Source organism: Mustela nigripes, chromosome 4 (genome assembly GCF_022355385.1).
Source record: "Mustela nigripes isolate SB6536 chromosome 4, MUSNIG.SB6536, whole genome shotgun sequence".
NCBI classification, from domain to species: domain Eukaryota; kingdom Metazoa; phylum Chordata; class Mammalia; order Carnivora; family Mustelidae; genus Mustela; species Mustela nigripes.
The window spans coordinates 75,722,567-75,744,574 of NC_081560.1; the positions used below are offsets into that span (position 1 = coordinate 75,722,567).

The following is a 22,008-nucleotide window of genomic DNA, read 5'->3' on the forward strand; positions in this document are numbered from 1 at the left end:
TCACTAAAGTCTGTCAATAGTGCTATAACTCTTAGGATAGACCCCAGCAACTAAGGTGTCAAGATACACTGGGGTGGGTCACAGGCACGTTCTCATGTCACCCCTGGCATAAGCTCACTTAGCCCAGTGTCCTATGCAAATTTTCTGTACATGCAAACAACAGTCATACTTCTTTAAACAATGTCCAAGATATATCTACATTACCTAAACAATGACAATAACAATCCTTTATGAAGGATTATTTATGTATAAGCTCCAACCTGGTAAATATATATGATAGCTACGAAAAAATTTTAAGACCCTGTATATAACAAAAAATCTTCTCATCTTTGGTATACACAAGAGTCTTCCAGAATAATTAGTGAGAAGAAATAGCAGAGCAAGATATTTACATACCTGAGAATAATCTTCTGGTGTTACATGTGGACTGCTATCCTCTATGGAATATACCAGTAAACTGCTCTGAATTTTTTCTAACATAGTCAAATTCTCTGGATCAAGACTAATCAAATACTCTCGTGCCTAATGTATAAAGAGAAAGTGATTAAATATTACAAATTAACTATATCCAGAAAAATCTCAAAATAATTTGTCAGGGAAAGGTTCATCAAGAAAAGTGTAAACTGATATCTGGAAGTAGAGCATTCTTAAGTCAAAATGATAAAAAGCAGAAAAGCAATTACTATTAATTTATACGGAAAAATGTTTGAACATTCCTGGGCCCAAAAAAATGACCTCTCTTAGAGGCTTTACTGATAACATAGGACACATTTTGGTAGAGAACTTACAAATAAAGTGAGATAAAGCACAGATGCTCGTAGGCACTGATGTTCAAAGCTTGATGCTGAGATACTGAGGGCAGCTCCTGGGGAAGGAGCTTGTTGCTGCCAGGGAGGCGCATGCAGAAAAAAAAAAAATGCTGAACACTATTTTTGCTTTTTGCTTTTTTTCACAACAGCAAAAATCCTTTCTGGGTTTCTTTCAATGAACAAAAATAAGTACTGAAGTAGGTCCTTTGTGAAAGTGAAGTGACATAACACAAACTTTCAAAACATGGAGGAGGTCTGTAAAGTTAATAATACTGTATTACATATTTGAAAATTGCTAACAGAATACTTCTTTTTAAAAAAAGATTTATTTATCTATCTATCTATTTAATCATTTGAGAAAGAGCACGAGAGAGAGCATGAGCGAGGGGAGGGACAGAGGGAGAGGTAGAAGCAGACTCCCCACTACTCTGAGCAGGAAGTCCCATGTAGGGCTCAATCCCAGGACCCTGGGATGATGACATGAGCCACCCAGGTGCCCCCAGAATCTTAAAAGTCCTCATCACAAGAAAAACAATTTGTAATTATATGAGATGATGAATGTTAATCAGATTTATTGTGATCATTCTGTTATATATATACACAACTATCTAATCATTGTGTTGTACACTGAAACAAATATAATTTTATGTCAAATATACCTCAATTAAAAAAAAAAAAAAAAAGAGGGGCACCTGGGTGTCTCAGTCGGCTGAATGTCCAACCCTTGATTTCAACTCATGTCATGATCTCAGGGCTAGGGGATGAAGCCCTGCATCCGGCTCCACGCGGAGTCCATTTGAGACGTCCTCTCTCCTTCTCCCTGCTCAAGCTCTCTTTAAATAAATAAATGAATAAATAAATAAAGTCTTAAAAGAATAACAACAAAAGAAAACCATATAACCTTAGCCCATTGAGTTCGTTCCTCACTAGTCAATGCTGCTATCCCAGGTCCATCAGGTTCACTATGGCACTTCCTGTGAATGTATGTCAATTGCCTTAGGAAAGATTAAAGAAAGAGTATTTTAAAAGAGCATAAGCATGATCACTAGCTACTTTTAGCCTTTAATAGGTCATAATATTTATCAGTATTTGTGTTTTCATATATTATCCAAAGAAAGGGATTATGATCTCAAAAGCAATGGATTTATCTCTCATACCCATCTTATTTTTTAAAAAATAAGTGAGTATGTGGCCTATTCACACAAAAGTACATTTGACAACAACTTAAGTAAATAAATTGACTGTTTGGCTAGTATTACTTATACTGCCAAATGTTCTTGTACTTCGAAGGTCCAAGTCAATACTCCTTACAATAAATACCTCTTACAATAGAGAACTTGAAAAATATTATGACAAATAATATTACAAATATTATGCATATCTTATCTAACTAAAAACTATGTGCATATGTACTTAAGAAATTACACTATATCTGATTAATATTTGTGTGTAACCCCAAAAACAGAAGTACTATGCAGTCAGTTTGAAATATTTTCACATTTGCTGTTGCTACTTATCATCATTGTAAAGATTATTAGATGAAGACAAATTATTTCCTCGCAAAGTACTTGCTTCTGCCAATCTGATGAATTTCATCAGATTTTTACACAGATGACAAGTAAATAACGGATTCTTCAACAAAGAAATACATTTTCATCAGACAAAAATCTACAGGTTTCACAAAGACAACAAAAGCACAGGCAACACAAGTAAAAACAGACAAGTAAGATTACATCAATCCAAAAGCTTCCACACAGTTAACAACAAAATTAAAAGGCAACCTAAAGAATATGAGAAAGTATTTGCAAGCCATGTATCTGATAAGAATATTTATATCTGATATTTATATCTGATAAGAATATCCAAAATATATAAGGAACCCCTATAACTCAGCAAAAAGAACCAGTCTGACTTAAAAATAGGCAAAGGAACTAAACAGCCATTTCTTCAAAGAAGACAGAAAAATGGTCAGCAAGTACATGCAAAGGTACCAAACATGACTAATCATCAGGGAAGTATAAATCAAAACCACGATATATCACCTCACAGCTATCTGGATGGTTATTACCAGAAAGATAAGAAATGAGTGTTGGTGAGGATGTGGAGAAATGGTGGGAGTGTAAATTGGTCCAGCCACTATAGAAAACAGTATGGATGTTACTCAAGAAATTAAATGTAGAACTACTTTGTGATCCAGCAATCCCAGTTCTGGGTATATATCCAAAGGAACTGAGATCAGGACCTTGAAGAGACATCTGCACTTCCATGTTCACCACAGTATTATTCACAATAGCCAAGAGGTAGAAGCAACTTAACTTTTTGTTGACAGATGAATGAATAAACAAAGTGTACTAAAGATACACACACACAGTGGAACATTATTCACCCTTAAATTAAACATTATTTCCTCCCTTAAAAAGGAAGGAAATCTTAACAGCTATTTGGATGGTTATTATCAGAAAGAGAAGGCGAAATCAGCAAAGAGTTAACTTTGTGGTGACATGTGAACAAACATAAGGCATGAGAAAGAATGCTTGCTTATTCAAAAGGTGGATAAGGAAGAAAAGGGCATTCCAAACAGAAAGCACAAGTACGTGCAAAGATTAAAGATAACCTGATGTGTTTCAAGAATTGCTAACAAAGAGGACTTTCTAAGATGGTGGAGGAGTAGGAGACCTTAGTTTCGTCTGGTCCCTGGAATTGAGCTAGATAGCTATCAGATCATTCTGAACACCTCTGAACTCAACCAGAGTTCTAAAGAAAGAAGAGCTGCAATTCTACAAATAGAAAAGCAACCACTTTTTGCAAGGCAGGAGATGCGGAGAAGTGAATCTGAGGAGATATACAGGAAGATAAACCACGGAGGGGAGGGAGCTTCTAGCTACTGGAAAATTATCTAGCAGCAGAGCACAAAATAAGAACTTCTGAAAGTCTGTTCTGGTGAAGGCCACCCACCTGAAAGGTGCTCAGGTGGCAAAGTGAGGTGGAATTCTAGTTGGGACAGTATGGTCTCAGGATCCCCAGGGTCACAGGAAGATTGGGGTGCCTAGGTATGACAGAGCTCCCAGGCATGGGAGTGGGGAAGCCAGCTGCAATCAGCTGGCCCAGGAAGGGGCTTTCAGCTCGATATTGCCGTAAACCATTAATCATGGCATGAAAAATGTTCCACATCACTCAGCATTAGGGAAATACAACTATTCCACATCACTCGGCATCAGGGAAATACAGATCAAAACCACAATGACATACCACTTCACACCAGTCAGAATGGCTAAAATTAACAAGTCAGGAAACAACAGATTTTGGTGAGGTTGTAGAGAAAGGGGAACCTTCTTATAGTTGGTGGGAATGCAAGGTCTGGCAGCTGCTCTAAAAAACAGATGATTAACAATGATTTTTCTTGAAAAAGTAAAAAGATTTACAAATGCTACAGCAGACAGGGGCGCCTGGGTGGCTCAGATGGTTAAGAATCTGCCTTAGGCTCAGGTCATGATCCCAGGGTCCAGGATGAAGCCCAGTATCGGGCTTCCTGCTCAGGGGGGAGCCTGCTTCTCCCTCTACCTCTCCCTCTGCTCGTGCTTTCTCTCTCACTCACTCTCTAATAACTAAAATATTTTTAAAAATTTTAAAAATAAAATGAAATAAAAATACTTTTGAAAAATCAGCATACATAAAATTCTTCTTTTTAGCTTACCCTTGCCTATAAAAAAGGCAATTCTGAATATTTATTTTTTAAACTCAAGCAAAGGCTTAACACCTCAAGACTCAAGAAAGTAGAATGAAAACCTGTAAATCTCTGGTGGGGTGATCAAACATCCTTCATGTATTATATCGAAGACAAAAACTCGGCCTCGACAAAGCACTGCAATGTGAGTTGGGGAATGTCCTTCACTCTCTGGAAAAAGAAACAGAAACACCAACTCAAGCTCTCAAAGTTACATAAGAGTAAAACTGCGTACTTACACCCAGTAGAAGAAAATAACCCTTGCTCCAATACTTCATCATATATTCATCAAATATATCATATGAATAATAAGGTGGACTTTCAACTATGATATATACACTCTTGAAAACTGTCCATGTGAAACATGAAAAACCCATGGAGTTTCAAGTATTTGTACACCCTGAGACTCGTATAAATCCCAAACTACTGCAGGGCTCTCTGGTTTATTCATGGACAGCAATGACAAGGGGAAAAGGGTAGCAAGGAATCCTAGAGAAGAGCTATTTGAATTAATTTTTCTTTGGGTTTATTTCAATGTTGACCACTCATCAGATAATTTAAACTGCAGTAATATCTAGCTATGGTTTCTAAATAAAATAGTTTTCAGTTGAGAAAGAACACTCTTTGCCTGTGTGGCAACAATGCTTTTGCCAAATCTAGTTTTATTTAAGGTTCTAATGATACCTGGTAAGCCACTGATAACTTATTCTATGATTTTCTGGGTATGCCTTAACTCCCTAAGAACTACTGCTTTGCTGTAAATCTCAGACTATTCTGATTTAGCCTCATTTTTCAATTATTATTCCTTTTAACAAATGGCTTCCTATATGATCTCTGCTTCTTCCCTCTAAGAAAAAAAAAAAAAGAGAAGACATATATTACCAACAGAAGGAAATTTACTGGTTGATACGTACAAAACTGTGGTAAATGCTTTGCACACATTATCTCCCGAAATTCATCAACTATGAGAAACACCACCTCCTCACAGCACTTTTTTTTTTTTTCTAATATCCTATTTTCTCAAGTCCTAGGAGGTAAGGCATGTATTTTTCTGGTCTTTCATGACTATTTCCAAAACACTTCTTCTCTCTTCTCCTTCAAAACCCTCCATATCTTTTTACATTTAATGCTACCTTTTTTTTTTTTTCTGTCATTTACGGACCAGGTCCTAACAGGTCTGGTGACTAGAAGTCTGAAATGTGTCTTAGTAGGCTAAAATGAAAGTGTCAGCATACCTGTGTTCCTTTTGGAGGCTCTAGAGGAGAACGAATTTCCTTCACTTTTCTAGTTTCCAGAGGCTACCCATACTCCTGGACTCAGGACTCGCCTCTTCCATCTCAAAGCCATCAAGGGAGGTTCATGACTTTCCATCAATTTGCTGCCATCAGTTTGATTCTCTCTATGCCTCTCTCTTCACTCATGACAACTCCTGTGATTACTCTGTACCCACATGAATAATCCAGAATAATCTTCCCATGTTTAGGTCAACTGATTAACAGTCTTAATTTCATCTGCAACCTTTACTGCCCTTTACCATGCAACCTAAAACATTCAACAGGTTCCACGGATTAGAAAGCGAACATCTCTGGCGGGTGGGGAGGCATCATTCCACCTAACAGAGAGGCTACTACACTTAGTGATGGAAAGACTGCTTTACATTTGTTGAGAAGAGGAGTCCATTAGCTGAGAATAAGGAAGGAAAAAGGCATGAAATAGTCTCTCTGGAAGTGAGAGAATAACATGACAAAACAATATGGCAAGTTCATGCTGTGGATCCATTTGGGGTTTGAGAAAATCAAATGAGGTTTTCTTGGTTTTCTCAGGCCAAGTAAATTGCAAGGGTAGGTATCTTTAATATATAGAGGCAAGACAGACAATGAAAATTAAACCATGATGGGGTGTGGGTAGAGTGAGGAAGGAGTGAGTGGGCAAAGATTTCAATGTGTATGAAGGAGTTAATTCCAGTGAATAAGCACAGAAAGAAGTACAGATTGGGGGTGGAAGAGGGAGGACTGGAACTGTGAAGAACTATTCCATAACTCAGTTGAAATCACAGCATGGTCAAAGACATAGCTAAGGCTGACTAGTAAAGGAAGTGAGTTGTGAACAGAAGGTGGAGATCAGAATGAAATGCTTATAATTTCTATGTTAGAGGACATGAGTTTTTTATAATAACAAGTTCTACGGCATGACCACAGGTGTGTGGTTGCCTGAGAAGGAGTCAAGGTACAGATTACTGCATGAAAAAAGTGAAGGAAAGGAGATCATGGATTATCTACAACTAGAAGCTAAAGTCATTGAGAACGAGAATGTGGGGGGCACCTGGGTGACTCAGTCGGATGGTTACGCCTCTGCCTTCAGCTCAGGTCATGATCCCAGGGCCCTGGGATTGAGCCTGCATCAGGCTCCCTGCTCAGCAGGGAAGCCCGCTTCTCCCTCTTCCTCTGACTGCTGTTTCCCAGCTTGTGCTCTCTCCCTCTCTGTCAAATAAATTGATAAAAACTTTTAAAAAATTTTAAAAATTTTTTAAAAAAGAAAAGAATGCGAATGAAGTAGTGATGAAAAGAAAGATAGTGAGACTGGTGATAAAGCAATGGGAGAATACTAAATTCTACCTCAGAAACTAATAATACCATATATGTTTAATTGAATTTAAATTTTAAAAATTTTGTTAAGAATTAAAGGATAAAAGGTCACTACAACAATGACAAGCTCTGGTGACATAACCTGATAGCTTTCCTTTTTTCAAGAGCTCGAACTGTAAGGAAGGAGAAAAAAAAGGGGGACAAGGGCCACCAGAAATAAAAAGGACACCAACATCTCCTATATATCCTCTAGTACCACAGTATGACAAAAAAATATACCCACTTGAGATGGTTATAGGGAATGCAGGGATCTCAAATAACCAGGTTCAGTAACAGTACCTTTCAAAAGGAAACAGGAACTTCCAGAGAAAACCTTGAGGATATAAAGGATTTTGCTGCCCATGAGCTCCAGAAAGTATAGCAGAAGTCAGGGAAATGGAGGAAGGGTGGGTCACAGTAGTGGGAAACTTGGATCAAATTAGGCTACACAGAAATCCTGAATCTAGATAAGAGATGACCTGAGAGGTTTGAACTGCTCAGGCAAATGAGATAAAACAGGATAAAAGGCATGACTGAATTAGTCTTAATGGTCTCTTAAGGGGTAAGTAAAAATAAAAACAGTTCTCAACTACTGCCTCCTTAATGACATTATCCTCTTAGCCAGAGCCTTACATGCTGCCTTTGCATGCATAATCTCTTCAATTTTCTCTGTATCAAAGATAGATTCCATGGCCCAGCATTTTAATTTCTTCTTTGTAAAACCCTTAAATCTTTCACTCTCTCACTCTGTGCCTGCCTGATTGCTGCTGAAGAACAAAACAGTCTAATCTAACTTCAAATTCTTAAACACGCCATTTCAAATGGGCACTCAACACTGATCAGCTACCCTGCATTCCCCTAGCACATTTGCTTCTCCCACTTTCCAAAATGACTAGTATTTTTTTTTTTAGATTTTACATATTTATTTATTTATTTTGAAAGAGAAAGAGAGAGCAAGCTGGGGGAAAGGCAGAGGTGGGGGGAGAGAGAATCTCAAGCAGACTCCATGCTGAGCACGGAGCCCATTGTGGGGCTCATCCCACAACCCTGAGATCATGACATGAGCCCCAAAACAAGAGTCAGATACTTACCGACTGAGCCAGTCAGGTACCCTGCCAAAATGACTAGTATTTTAAACCTTCTCCTTTCTCCTCAAGTCTTCTACCCCAGCTAATGACCTCAGTTCTCATTTCCCCAAGGAAAACACAAAGATTACATAGACCTCCTCATCTTCCCACAACAAAATTGACCCATCTATTTGCACCCAGATGCACTTTCTGCATTCCTTCTCATCCTTGCTCCTATCAAAGACCAACCCTCCACTGTTTCTACTCTTGATCCTCTCAGTTCTTATCTTTTCAATGACTTTGGCTGCTTATCCTTTCCCCTGCCAGATTGATTATTTTTCTCTCTCTCTCTACTATGTCATTCCTATGTTAAATACTACTCATTTTAAAAAAATAAATGAAGTCCCTCCCACTGCACATCAAAGCTTCTTCTGTAAGCATTAGTTCCAAATGTTGTCACTACTTACTTGGTTTGCTTTCACCTCCTCCAACTGAGTTCCATCCTCAAGTTCCACTAAGACTGCTCTTGTCAGGGCAAACTCAGTCCGTATCATTGATAAATACAATGGTCACTTTTTTTTTTTTTTATCTCATTTGGCCTCTGGTGCATTTGATACAACCCTTTCTTCTCCTGGCTTCCAGGCGACCACTGTCCTTCCTTTCTTCCCACCTTGGTCTCTTTTGCTATGTTCTCCTCTTCAGACTACCAAATACCCTATTTAATTGTGGTAAGATTCGGTATGGGTACTGATTCCCCTGATAATCTCCATCTCCAGGTGTCACAAAAGTAGCTTTAGCTACTCTTATGCCTTTAAAAATTTATTTTATGCCTACTAATGGTGATTCCTGAATCCCTATGTATGTGCACTACTGAAATCTCTTCTGAACTCCAAACTTTGTAGCTAACTGCCTACTTGCATTTCCACTTCAGATGTCTAAAGGGCATCTTAAATTCAACATAGTCTAAGGGACCTCTTAATTTCCTCCCTAAGTATTTCCTCCCAAACTTTCCCACCTGAAGAACCAACACACCTATCTATGCCATTACTCTGTAATGGGCCAGATACTGTAAGTCATCTCTGATTCTTTTCCTCTCACATATCACAACCAATCTATGAATAATTCTACCAAATCCAAATCCAAAATAAATCCAGAATCTACCAACTTTTTACCAGCTCCATGCTATCACCTTAGTTACAAGACATTTTTATGGCTATCTTGGATTACTGAAACAATTTTCTAACTGATATCCCTGCTTCTAACCTGATCTGTTCCTAAAAATCTTACTCCTCAAATAGCAGGTAGGATCATCTTTAAAATATATATAGATATATATATATTATAAAATTTTTTAAAAAATTTTTATAAACATATAATGTATTAATAGCCCCCCAGGCGTACAGGTCTGTGACTCACCAGGTATACACATTTCACAGCCCTCACCATAGCACATCAAAAAAAAAAAAAAAAAAAAAAAAAACAGATTTTATTTATTTATTTGACAGAAAGAGATACAGTGAGATAGGGACACAAGCAGGGGCAGTAGGAGAGGGAGAAGCAGGCCGCCAATGAGCAGGGAGCCTGATATGGGCCTCAATCCCAGGACCCCAGGATCATGACCTGAACCAAAGGCAGATGCTTAACAAATTAGCCAGCCAGGCACCCCTAGAATCATCTTTTCAAAACATAAATCTGATCACATCACTTTCTTTCTCAAAACTCAATATATATTCACATTCTTAAAAAAGCCAAAAACCTTAGTTGGCTTACAAAATACTATATGATCTTGTCTCTAGTCAACACTCCAATAGTCCCCTCTGCCTCCTGCCTACTCTAGTCCATCCATATACCCCTTCAAACATGCCAAGTTTATTCATGCCCAGGGTATTCCCTCCTCAACACATAAAACAACAAACTGAACTTAAAAAAAGAAAAAGAAAAAGCCAAAAAACTGCTGGATCATCATATCATTCAGATCCTCTGAGAGGTTTTCCCTAACTATCTAATCTAAAACAGCCACTCAGTTACTCATATTATCTTACTTCTCTATACAGTATCACTAACTTTGTTATTTTTTTTAGTTATTCCCTCAGCTTTGTCTACATCTCAGCTATCTACATATCTTCACATGGTCTTAAGTACAAGAATATACTAACCACAACAGCTTAAAGGACTGCATTAAGAGACACATTATTAAATTAATGAATCTGAATTTTACATACTATAACTTAAAAGATTACCTTATCTAAGGACCTATGAAGTGAAAAAGATTAAACTGAAAACCAGGTCTATTGATATTAGATCCTAATTGATAGGTATATTTCTCTCTTTGTTACGGTTGTTCTCCATTTTCTCCTATTCATCTTTTCCATTCATATTTAGCCATTCAACTTTATGCCATAAATAACCAGGCCTTTCATTTGCAACATCAAGATAAATATGAGTGGGCTTGAAGACATTAAATATCTCAAGAATCTAATGAGGTTTACAAAGATGAGTTGAGTTATACATGAAAGTAAACTCATACTCCCCACACTACAAACAAAACTGGCTATAGAAATTTTACTTTTAAATGAAATTTCAGTTAAGAAAAATATTACATTCCACAGTAACCATAATTACATTCCACAGTAACCATAAGCTATGTTATTATTTTTTTAAGATTTTATTTATTTATTTGATAGATCACAAGTAGGCAGAGAGGAAGGCAGAGAGAGAAAGGAGGAAGCAGGCTCCTGGTTGAGCAGAGAGCCCAAGGAGGGGCTCAATCCCAGGACCCTGGGATTGCTACCTGAGCCGAAAGCAGAGGCTTTAACCCACCAAGCCACCCAGGCACCCCACCATAAGCTATGTTATTAAATTTACAAAAAAGAAAAAGATCCTGAAATAACTGGAAAACAGCACTTACAAAACTATTTTCCATTTTAAGATATGCTAGTACACCAAGGAGAATTTGCCATTAAGCTGACAGTAAAAACAAAAACTTTGATGAGTCAATATGAACTCATATGTCTTCAAGAAGACTGATATCAGTCTCTCACCTCATATGACTGGGGGTAGAAGGAAAGGCATACTCACAAAGAGAAATGGGGCATGATAAGCACAAATAAGCACATTCAAAAAGAGAATTCAAAGAAGAGAAAAGAGATAGATAGATCCAGATCCTATGCTCCAGACTTCCTAATACTCTGATTAATAATACTCTTTAGAATTTCAACTCTCAAATGACACAACGTAATCATCAGGTTTTACACAGAACAATATAAGATTCAGTTTACAAAATCCATTCCCATAAATTATTTCTGACTAATTACAATTACTGAAAGGTTCAAAAAAAGCCTCTGATTAGTCAAAATCCAGTGAAGAAATATTCAAAAGAGTTATGTTCCATAGTGTCATAGTAGAAGCTGCAGCAAAACTACCCAAATCCCAATGCCTTTACCAAAAAAATCACCCATGTTTTCTACTTACCAGTCCTAAAATAACTAATAACTGAATCTCTAGTAATTCCTGGAATCCTGCAGGTGGAAAACAGCATTCGGAATTGATTCATATCTAGAGGACTATTTTCAGATTTATCAACAGGCACTTTTTCTCTATTAAAACAAACAGACAAAGTATTTTGATCAACAAGTCATTCTAAAACTTATAAACCAAGTAGTCACAACTGTAGGATCCTCAAAATAAATAAAGCTTCTCAACATTTTGCCATGTCAAACTTTGAGTAAATATCTTACTAAATTCACATAACTGTCCTTACTTTCTTAATAGCTGCCAGTAATTCAAGTTATGCCAAAGATTTATACTTCCTCTTTCCAACTGAGTGCCTTCCTTTGGAGGCCAGTAGTGTTCAATATAAGGTGCAGGACCAGCAAAATTGACATTCAGTTGCGATGGTAAACGAACATCCAGATAGGCACAATTCAGCCACCACTCTTCCAGCTAAAAGAAATTAAGAACATCAACCCAATGCTGAGAATACTCAGCATTGAATGTGTAACTGCAAGGGGGAAAAAAAAGTTGTATTTGTTCTTTTCTCTTTATTCTTTAACACTTAGAAACATGTTCTCTTACCCATGCCCATTGTACACTGATAACAGATTTTATTATATGTAAATTTTACCTTGGCAAGTTTGTTTTGAAAACAAAACAAAAAAAATTAAGAAATAAAGACATTTTCTTGTTTTAAATCATGGTAGATATTGAAAAATGCTACTGTGATCATTTCCTTTTTTGGAACTATCAGATCTTAAATACTATTCTGTTTAACTACACTATCAAAAACAGGCAACAAGAAAACAATGAAAAGGCACCTTTTCAGAAATATCTTATTGGAGTCACAAATACCAAACTAAGTACTTAGGTGTGTTTTCTCAGAGCACCTTGGGTAAATAAATATAAAACAAATCCTCATTTAATTTTAACAACTATTAAGGCATTTGCGATTACCCTTTTCCAAGCAAAAACTGAAATACTAAATCAGAAATCTAAAACCTTTTCAGTATACTTAAAACTAATTTAGATTTTTCACAGACAGGGCTTTGTGTGTCCGTCTTTTACAATCTGCAATTGAATTTCATGCTTAGGTAAACAGATCCCATCAAACTACATGGAGTTATTTTTTAAGGAACTGATGTTATAAACTATAAACTACAGTTTATAGTTTATATGTTAAATGTTTATATGTTATAAACTATAATCAATCATTTAGGAAAAGAAATAAGCAAAAGGATACAGACTTCTTTATCTTTACCCTGATTTAATTATAAAATCACTCAAGTCTCAAGACTGAGAATAAAGGAATCTGGAAGTATAAAATTTCATTATTCCATCACAGGTATCAATGACTAATGAAAAGATCAGCTTCCTTTTTATTTCTAAAACTTAAAGATAGCTACAATCATTATTTCTAGAGTAAGGCAATGTTTTTTAATTACAAAAACTTATCCTCTGATTCGTACTACAGAAGTAATTAAGCTGAAGAAGTCAAAGACTCCCTGTAGAAAATTACTGCCTCAGTAATTATTATACTAACATCTCCCCTTCAATCTATTTAACTAAAATACGTAATACTCATAATCATTCTCCACTCCAATTTTGTAATGGCCCTTTCTCTCCCATATGATGTTTAAATATTTGTATACCACCTATGTGGTATCTATTTTTGGTGTCTGGAGTTTTTTCAGACTAGGATTACCTAAACAAAGTCTTTCTCACAAGCAAGGGCTACAGAACACCTCCATCAGAACCACATGGGACAGCTGTCAACATAAGGGTTTCTGGGCCCCCATTCAGAATTCCTGGTCCCAAGCAATCTGTATTTTGACAGGTTCCCCATATAAGAGAGGAGCTCACACACAACAATCAAAACTCCCTAGAGTTAAACAATTTATTAATTCTTTTGGATGACTATAACAATGGCTGAAAGGACTTAGGCTAATAATTTTAAAATGAAAGCTATTTAAAATGAAAACTATTTTTATTTTTCATTCTTTAGGCATCATCAATTTTCTAATTCTAAGTACAATAACATAAATACCCAATTTCTTTTTCCTTTTGCCCTTTCAAGTAATTTCTGGTGCAGTTTTCTTCCAATACCATCTTGAAATTTTTGGACAATTTCTTTAGTTTTTTTATATTCTTCTTTATTTGCAAACGGCTTTACTATAAGGAAAAAATATTTCGTTAAAATATTTCGACATCAAGTAAAACAAACTCACCTCCACTATTACACAAATAATGAGACTCAATTATGTAAGATATGCAGTAATTATCACAGTGGTCCGATAAACCATAAGAGAATTTACATGAAAATGACTGAAAAGCAACAATACAAAATGCTATAAAAAAATTAAACAGGGGATACTATGTAATCTGATAACCATTTTCTGAAAAATTACTTCAAAATCATTCTGGATGATGACAGTTAAAATGATGAAGACAGGACTATCCTCTAGCTATTGGTCCAACAGAGAAGTAAATCCTGTATAGCAATAAATAAGAGAAATCAAAGCTTCTTTCCACTAATGTTCAAGCAGAGACTTGAACATCACGTATGTAAATGCAATACATATGTAAATTTAAGTATAAAGCCTGCCCATAGAAACCATTTTGGTTTCCTTCCCCAAAAGTGGGGGAGGGGATGGGAAGGTTCCTAGTCCATGAAAATGAAAACCAACTGTTCTGAAAATTAAGCTACAGACAAGTCAATTAATAACCAAAGGACATTAATATCTTCCTTCTGTTTTATTTTGTTTCTTCAAAGTACTATCTTAGTCAATTTAAATAGCTCTAGAGAAAGTACAAGCAAGATGAGTAACAAAAATACAGCAAATAAACAGTAAATTAAAAAAAAAAAAAACTAGAATTCCCAGATAAAGGTAAATGAGTTAAAAGAAAGAAAAAAGGAAGCAATTATAAAAATATCAGAGGACTTTCAGTTAAACAAAGTGAACTAAATGAATACATTTATCTCTAATCCTTCAAGAAACTCACTAAACGGACAGTAATTAAAAGGTATAAATCTATAAGGACAAAGAATCTGAAAGGAGAGGGCAGCAGACCAGTTAAACTAAGATTTCACGCATTATAAAAGAGGTGAGAAAATGGTAACTGAATTTGTAGAATGGTGAAAGTATCTAAAGCTGGAGAGTAGAAGGTAGGAAGAGACAAGGTAGGTTTAAGTGCAAACCAGGAAGCAAGCAAATGGCTGCAGTAGAATCCCAGAAAGGTAAATGGACTTCCAAGTCCAAGGCAAATGGACTTCCAAAGTGGGCAAACAGAGACTGATAACAGGTTGCTTAAAAATGTTCAGAAGCAGCAGACTACCATCTCATTCACACCCACACCTGTAGATCTTTCTCCATTCTAGAAAGCCAGGCAACTGCCTACCAACACCAGAAGTCTAGAGAAATTGAACCAGACAAACAGTATAAATAGATCCTAACCCATACTGGAAAAAAGAGAGATTATAATAAAAAAATAAGCCCTCCAGCCTCCTTTCCCTAGTTAGCCCACAAAAGACTAGACATTAGGTTCATGCCTTCTAAACAAAAGAGGATTCTTCTCTGGGGAAACGGATCAGTCCAAGAGAAGTATCACATATCTGGGCATGCTCCAGTCGAACTGCTAGATCTCTGCAAGAAGGTTCCCTCAAAGGCCCACCAGTGGTCACCAAGCCCCTACCCATGCACAAAGCTCTCAATCAGCTTTTTAGGGTCTCTTAAAAATGAACGACTAGTGATTGTCAGATATTTGAAGAAAGCCTCTCAAATGAGAATCAAAAAGCAGAATGAGCAAAAACAGGATTGGTGACACCCAACACTAAGCAAACCAGAAAGGGAAAGCCACTAAATAACAAGGGAAATAATTTTCTAATTAAAAGTTTAGTCCAGGGCGCCTGGGTGGCTCAGTGGGTTAAAGCCTCTGCCTTCGGTTCAGGTCATGATCCCAGGGTCCTGGGATAGAGCCCCGCATCGGGCTTTCTGCTCCGCGGGGAGCCTGCTTTCTCCTCTCTCTCTCTGCCTGCCTCTCTGCCTACTTGTGATCTCTGCTGTCAAATAAATAAACAAAATCATTTAAAAAAAAAGTTTAGTCCAGAGCTCCCCAGATCCAATTAATGGGAGTTCCAGAAAGAGAGGGCAAAGAAAGGAGGAGAAAACTATCTAAGAAAAGGTATTTTGAAAATTTCCTAGAATAGAATAACATGTTTTAAACTTAAAAGAATCTACTGTATATTCAGAGAAATAAATGAAAAAAATCTATACACTAAGGGACATCAAGAAATTCAGAAGGGGGGGCGCCTGGGTGGCTCAGCAGGTTAAAGCCTCTGCCTTCGGCTCAGGTCACGATCCCAGGGTCCTGGAATCGAGCCCCGCATCGGGCTCTCTGCTCCGCGGGGAGCCTGCTTTCTCCTCTCTCTCTCTGCCTGCCTCTCTGACTACTTGTGATCTCTGTCTGTCAAATAAATAAATAAAATCTTTAAAAAAAAAAAAATTCAGAATGGTAGAGATAGAGAAAAAAGTTTTCAAATACAGCCAGAGTGTAAAAAAAACAAGTCACATATAAAGGACCAAACAGAATGGCATCTCAGGAGGAACATCTCAGGAGCAACAAACAGTACCTTCAAAACTCTTAAGAAAAATCATTTCCAACCCAGAATATTTTATTCTCAGCCAGAAAATCAAGTATGAGGGTAGAATAAAATTCAAGGTCTTAAACATTCTTTCCTTCCCAGAAACTCTTTGTCTCAAGTAGCTACTGAAGATGTACTTCACAAAAGTAAGTAAAAAGAGGAAGAGATAGACAGCCAGGAACCAGGGAATCCAACACAGGAGAGAGAGGTAAAAAGAACTGCCAGAGATGGGGGAAGGAAAGCTCCAAGCTAACAGTTGTCCAGCCCACTCAAGGAAAGTGAACACTAACTGAAGCAAGAAGGCAGAGGGCCTCAGGAGGGATGTCTCCAAGAAATGAAACCAAGAGAATAGCTCATGTATATAATGTACAGGTACATATCTATATACTTGTACATAACATATGTATATATATAAATAATTTTTTATTTGTTTCATATATATATAAAGTATATAATGTAGTCAGGGATTTTCAGTACTGAAGTATTTGAGAGTGAATTACTTACAGATACAAAGCAAAGTAGGCAAAGGAAAAATAAGCAAAACAAAACAAAGAATGCCATAAAAAGGCATTCAAAGTAAAATGAATAGTTCTCTTGTGAATAGCTGCCTAGTAAGAAACCCTAGATGGTCAGGTAAATTAACTCAGGTACATACAGATTTAAATCAGCTGAAACCTGGAATTAAATCAGGTGAATACTAATTTAATCCCAAATGGTGATTTTGTACAACTATATTGAAAGAATAAAAAGGAAAATGTGGATATGTTGGATTGCCTATATGTTGGGTGTGAAGAGGGGGAAGGTTAAAGGTATGAAAGAGCTAAATCACATCTTCTTAGGAACAAATTTATAATATCCACAACTAAAAAAAACCTAACTACTATTTGTTTAATAGTAAGTTTATTTTAAGTTTAAAGTAAGTTTAAAGTTTACTTTAAATCTGGAGGTAAACAATACCAAAAAAAAGATAAAATATTTGACAGAGAGAGTGGGATTTGGGTGGGAAGTAGAGCGTAAGGCAGAGGCCTACTACTTTTTATTATAAACCTAACAGTAGTATCTGGCTTTTTAAACTAAGGAAAAATTAACTTGAGAGATACAACAAAGTTCTGGACATTTTTAAATGCCTTTTTTGTTGTTGTTTGTTTTTTTAAGAGAGTGAACGAGAGCGGGTGGAGGTGGAGGGGCAGAGGGAGGGCGAGGGGGACAGAGAGAGAATCTTAAGCCGGCTCCATGCCCAGCTCAGAGCCCAACAGAGGGCTCAGTGTCAAGATCCTGAGATCCTGACCTCAGCCAAAATCAAGAGCTGGACACTCAACTGACTGAGGCACAGGCGCTCCAAGTTCTGGACATTTTAATGATACTTTAATTATCATGAGCCTAAAGGAAAAAACAGTAAGAACTTCATCAACTTCTAATACTTTCAGTTGTCTAAGTTGTTAGTAATATTAATATTTACTAGATCACAAACATACCTGCTTCAAGGTATTTTTTTAATGATTCTTCAAGGGAAGGAACAGGCAGAGATGGAAGAGAATCCTGGTACTGAAAAGTTCGCTCTTCAGTTGATTTAGCCAACTGATTTTCCATGATGCAATCAAAACAGGAAAACTAAAGGAAAAAAAGCCCTGATAGTTTAAATCTCATAAATATTCTTATATATGCTAGTTACAGTTCACTAAATCATTATTTAGGGATCACAGTATATCCAGAATTTGGTCCTAGTCCTTAAGGAATTCAGAAACTTGTCAGAGAAAATCAATTGAAAAAAAAAAGTACAGACTCCAATTGCTGGAATTCAAGGATTCATCAGTAGAACTAGTATAATTTTGACTTATTGAGCACCCACTATTTGCCAAGTAGTACAACAGGTGTGATAGAAGATAAATATGTAATCTTCCTAGTATCTCTGCCTTTCTGCATTCCCCTCCATTTTATGTATGAAGAAACCAAAATCCACATCTCTTTCATTAAAATCTTCGCCCTACATTAAACCTGAGATTGTGAGCAAACTCCCTGTAGGTCTAAATGGGTAGGTAGAATTCAGATGTGTAGCAAAGTATGATGAGTGGAAAGAAAGAAGTCTCTAAAGTATGAAGAACAGAATAAGACTCAACCAGCTGTAGGATATCACAGAACACATAAATCATGACAAGTTCCTGTAGCCTACTTATGCAGATGGTTTGAGGTCTACACGAACAGCTTCAAGTATCCCAAAGCAATCTTAAACATTTATCACAAATTAATTTTCCTCAAAGAACCCAAACTAACCCAAAATGTGAATGTATACAAATGTTAAATGGAAAATGAGATTTCTCAAAGAAGTCTTTAAAAAATAAGTTATATGATAGCAATTGAGAAATCAAGGATCTTTTACAGGAATTACCTGCCTTTCAAATGCCACTTTTTAAATTACAATAGCAAAGCCATACAAAATATTCCACTCATAGAAGGTTACAGAAAAAAACATCATCAAAAGCAAGGGTGTGGCAAAAAAAAAAAAAAAAGCAAGGGTGTGACAGACCGTTATCAGTCGATATAAATTTTCCCCTTTTTGTCTTAACAGAATCTTGAGTTCTAAATGGGTATAAAGCCACACAGCTTTCATTCCTACCATGCCTTAGAGCTCAGTATGACTTTGTAATGTGTCTTCTCTGGGTCATGCCCCTATTAAGGACTAACTACACTTACTCTCTCTATGCTTTCTCTCCTCACTGCCTAACAAGTAGGACCAACCAAAGCAGCACCATGGAACTGTTTATGGAAGCCATGTATTGAGGTTGTCAGAATCTTCCTACTAGCCCTAGACTCCTCCCAATAGATGTATGAAAAAACACTTTTATTCATGTCATTGTTATGGTAAGAGTGTAACCTACACCACTGAAAGAATGATACAATCCGGGGTACCTGAGTGGCTCAGTGGCTTAAGCCTCTGCCTTTGGATCAGGTCATGATTTTAGAGTCCTGGGATCAAGCCCCAAGACTGGCTCTCTGCTCAGTGGGAGCCTGTTTCTCCCTCTCTCTATCTGCCTCTCTGCCTACTTGCGATATCTCCCTCTGTCAAATAAATAAAATCTTTTTTTTTTTTTAAGATTTTATTTATTTATTTGACAAAGGTCACAAGTAGTCGGAGAGGCAGGCAGAGAGAGAGAGAGAGGGAAGCAGGCTCCCCGCTGAGCAGAGAGCCCGATTCAGGACTCGATCTCGATCCCAGGACCCTGAGATCATGACCCGAGCCGAAGGCAGCGGCTTAACCACTGAGCCACCCAGGCGCCCAAATAAAAATCTTAAAAAAAAAAAGATATAATCCAAAAATAAGGTACAACAAAGATCTCATAATTCCTCAGCTTCTTCCCATATAATGACTTTGGCTGCACTTTATTTTGACCACGCATAAATATAAATTTTAGACCAAATGGAAATATAGGTAGATACCAACTCCACTGCTCTCTAGCCATGAGCTCCTGGACAACTAACTTTAACTGAATTTCCTTATCTGTAAAGAGGATAATCATAATCAGAAAGAGATGTTATTAGGATTATTTTAAAATGCCTACCAAAAAAATTATAAAAATAACGTAATCTAGTTGAGACAACCAAACTATGCTAGGCAAAATTTCTGGGAATGGCTCCCACGATTCCACCCTTATACTCCCCAGAACCTGTGAATATAAGGAGATCATCACTTCCATGCTTGTGATCGTGTAGTCTTACACAACACAGTTAACCTTAAATAGATTACCCAGGTGGGTCTACTCACTGGAGCCCTGAGGAGCAGAATGCTTTCTCCAGAAGCTGGCTGCAGGTAAGTGAGGGAGATTAAAAGCAAGAAAAGGACTGAAGGTACTCTCTGGCTATCAAGATACAGGTGGTCTTATGGAACTGAAAAAAACCCCAGCTGGAACCCAGGGAGGAAATGGGAACCTCAGCTGTAAAAATGCGTGAAAATTAATCCTGCCAACAACCTTAATTAGCCTAGAGCTGGCTTCTTTCCCAGAGTCTCCAGTCAAGGACCAAGAACTACAGAAAACTTTATTTCATCTTTGTGATATCCTTAGCGGAATATCCAGCTAACCCTACCTGGACCTCCAATCTATAGAAACTGTGAGAAAACCAATTTGTGATATTTATTTTGAACTGTTAAGTTTGTGATAAGTTGTTGTCAGCAGTAAGAATCTAATACACATATACAGAAAAAGATACCCTATTCCTTGTGTACCTCCCTGCTACTTAATAGACCCTAAAAAACTCATACCGAGACTACCAATCCCATACTAGTCTTAACTCACCAAAAGGTACACTGAAAATAGAAAGTACCAAATTTGTTCAGGAAGGATTATTCTGAATTCTCTACCACGAAGATTAAATAATTCCACAAGAACCACCAACGCCTTAAGACAATGATGTCACTGGAACTAATTTACAGTAGGCTTCCTGGAGCAATAAAATGCAAACTATGTAAATAAAATGGTAAACAGAATCAGGAAGGTAAGGAAACAAACATAGTGTCACATACCGGTACACTACGATGAATTGCTTAGGACTGCCAGGAGCCTGCGGCACCGATCCTGTTTCGAGAATACAGGGGTTAAACGAACTAGGCTGGTGACTGTAAGAAGGAAAAAGTATTTTTATATTTGGGAGATGTTTTTAGCAAAAACTGGTGAACGAACGTGGAAGGCAAAAATTCTGGAAACTGGGAAGCCCCAAGACTTAAAACTGTTGGGAATCCGAGCAAACACACAAAAAAAGTTCATCTGCTAAACGCTGGCTCGCAAGGACCACAGGAGTCACCAGGTTTGCGATGATCATCACACGCTCATTACACAAAGGGTCTCAGGGGAAGGAGTTCGTTCAAAGCTCGACTGGAGAAAACAGGGCAAGCAGAGCGCGACGAGAGCTCAGCCTCCGCCCACCCCACCAGGAGCAGCTCTGCACACTCAACGAGGCCAAGTGCGAGCAATGCGAGTTAGCAGCACTGTGGACAGCCCGGCGGCCCAACCTCAGGGCTAAGTTTCCGACCCCCGCAAGCAAGATAGATAGATGCCGGCCAACACCACGCTCCCGCAGAGTCCCGGCACTTCCGCCGTTCTACTTTTATTCAGCTCTCTTCGAAGCAACCTCACTTTCCCTCACGATCCCCAAGGGCTGAGGGAGAGAGACAGCGCTGTCCCGTCAGGCCTGCAGATCTCACCGCTTGCGCTTCGCCTACTCCGCCGGAGCCCACAGCCGCCACTGCCCGCTCCTCCGCCGCCGCTGAGGAGCGGGAATTGGACGGAAAGCCGCGAGGGTCCCGCCCCGCGGTCACCGGGGAACGAGGACTGGACGGAAAGCCGCGAGGGTCCCGCCCCGCGGTCACCGGGGAACGAGGATTGGATGGAAAGCCGCGAGGGTCCCGCCCCGTACTTGAAGCCGGGGATGAGCCGGGCCTGCGGGAGGAACGGCCCCAAGCCCTGCGACATCGCAGTTAACCACTTGGTGCAGGTGGAGCACAATGTCGGGTCAGGAGGCTCGGGTCCGGTAGTGCTCCATCCACGCAGGTACCCTTAATCCTCTGGGACCGATTCAGGAACTAGTGGCTTAAACTCGTTTTCACCCACTTTGTGCAAGACTCGGCGCCCTGTTGCCCTTCCTCTTCTAGCCCCAGCTC

At 38.1% G+C, this 22,008-nt stretch overlaps 1 protein-coding gene across 2 annotated transcripts in view; it reads right to left on the bottom strand.

Moving 5' to 3' along the window:
- CROT (carnitine O-octanoyltransferase) overlaps positions 1–21,643 on the bottom strand; it is a 47,953-nt gene extending 26,310 nt beyond the window's left edge. The window contains exons 1-9 of one of the 2 annotated variants that reach the window (XM_059395759.1): positions 21,553–21,643; positions 20,875–20,926; positions 17,834–17,969; positions 13,764–13,888; positions 11,985–12,166; positions 11,696–11,820; positions 4,596–4,704; positions 1,711–1,804; positions 397–522 (exon numbers count right to left, since the gene is read on the bottom strand). In XM_059395759.1, coding sequence (XP_059251742.1) covers positions 397–522; positions 1,711–1,804; positions 4,596–4,704; positions 11,696–11,820; positions 11,985–12,166; positions 13,764–13,888; positions 17,834–17,948 — 876 coding nt within the window. In that variant the 5' untranslated portion in view covers positions 17,949–17,969; positions 20,875–20,926; positions 21,553–21,643. Of the gene's footprint in view, positions 1–396; positions 523–1,710; positions 1,805–4,595; positions 4,705–11,695; positions 11,821–11,984; positions 12,167–13,763; positions 13,889–17,833; positions 17,970–20,874; positions 20,968–21,552 lie in introns of both variants that reach the window. The other variant, XM_059395760.1, reaches the window with a different exon arrangement.
- Between the last annotated feature and the right edge of the window lie 365 nt (positions 21,644–22,008).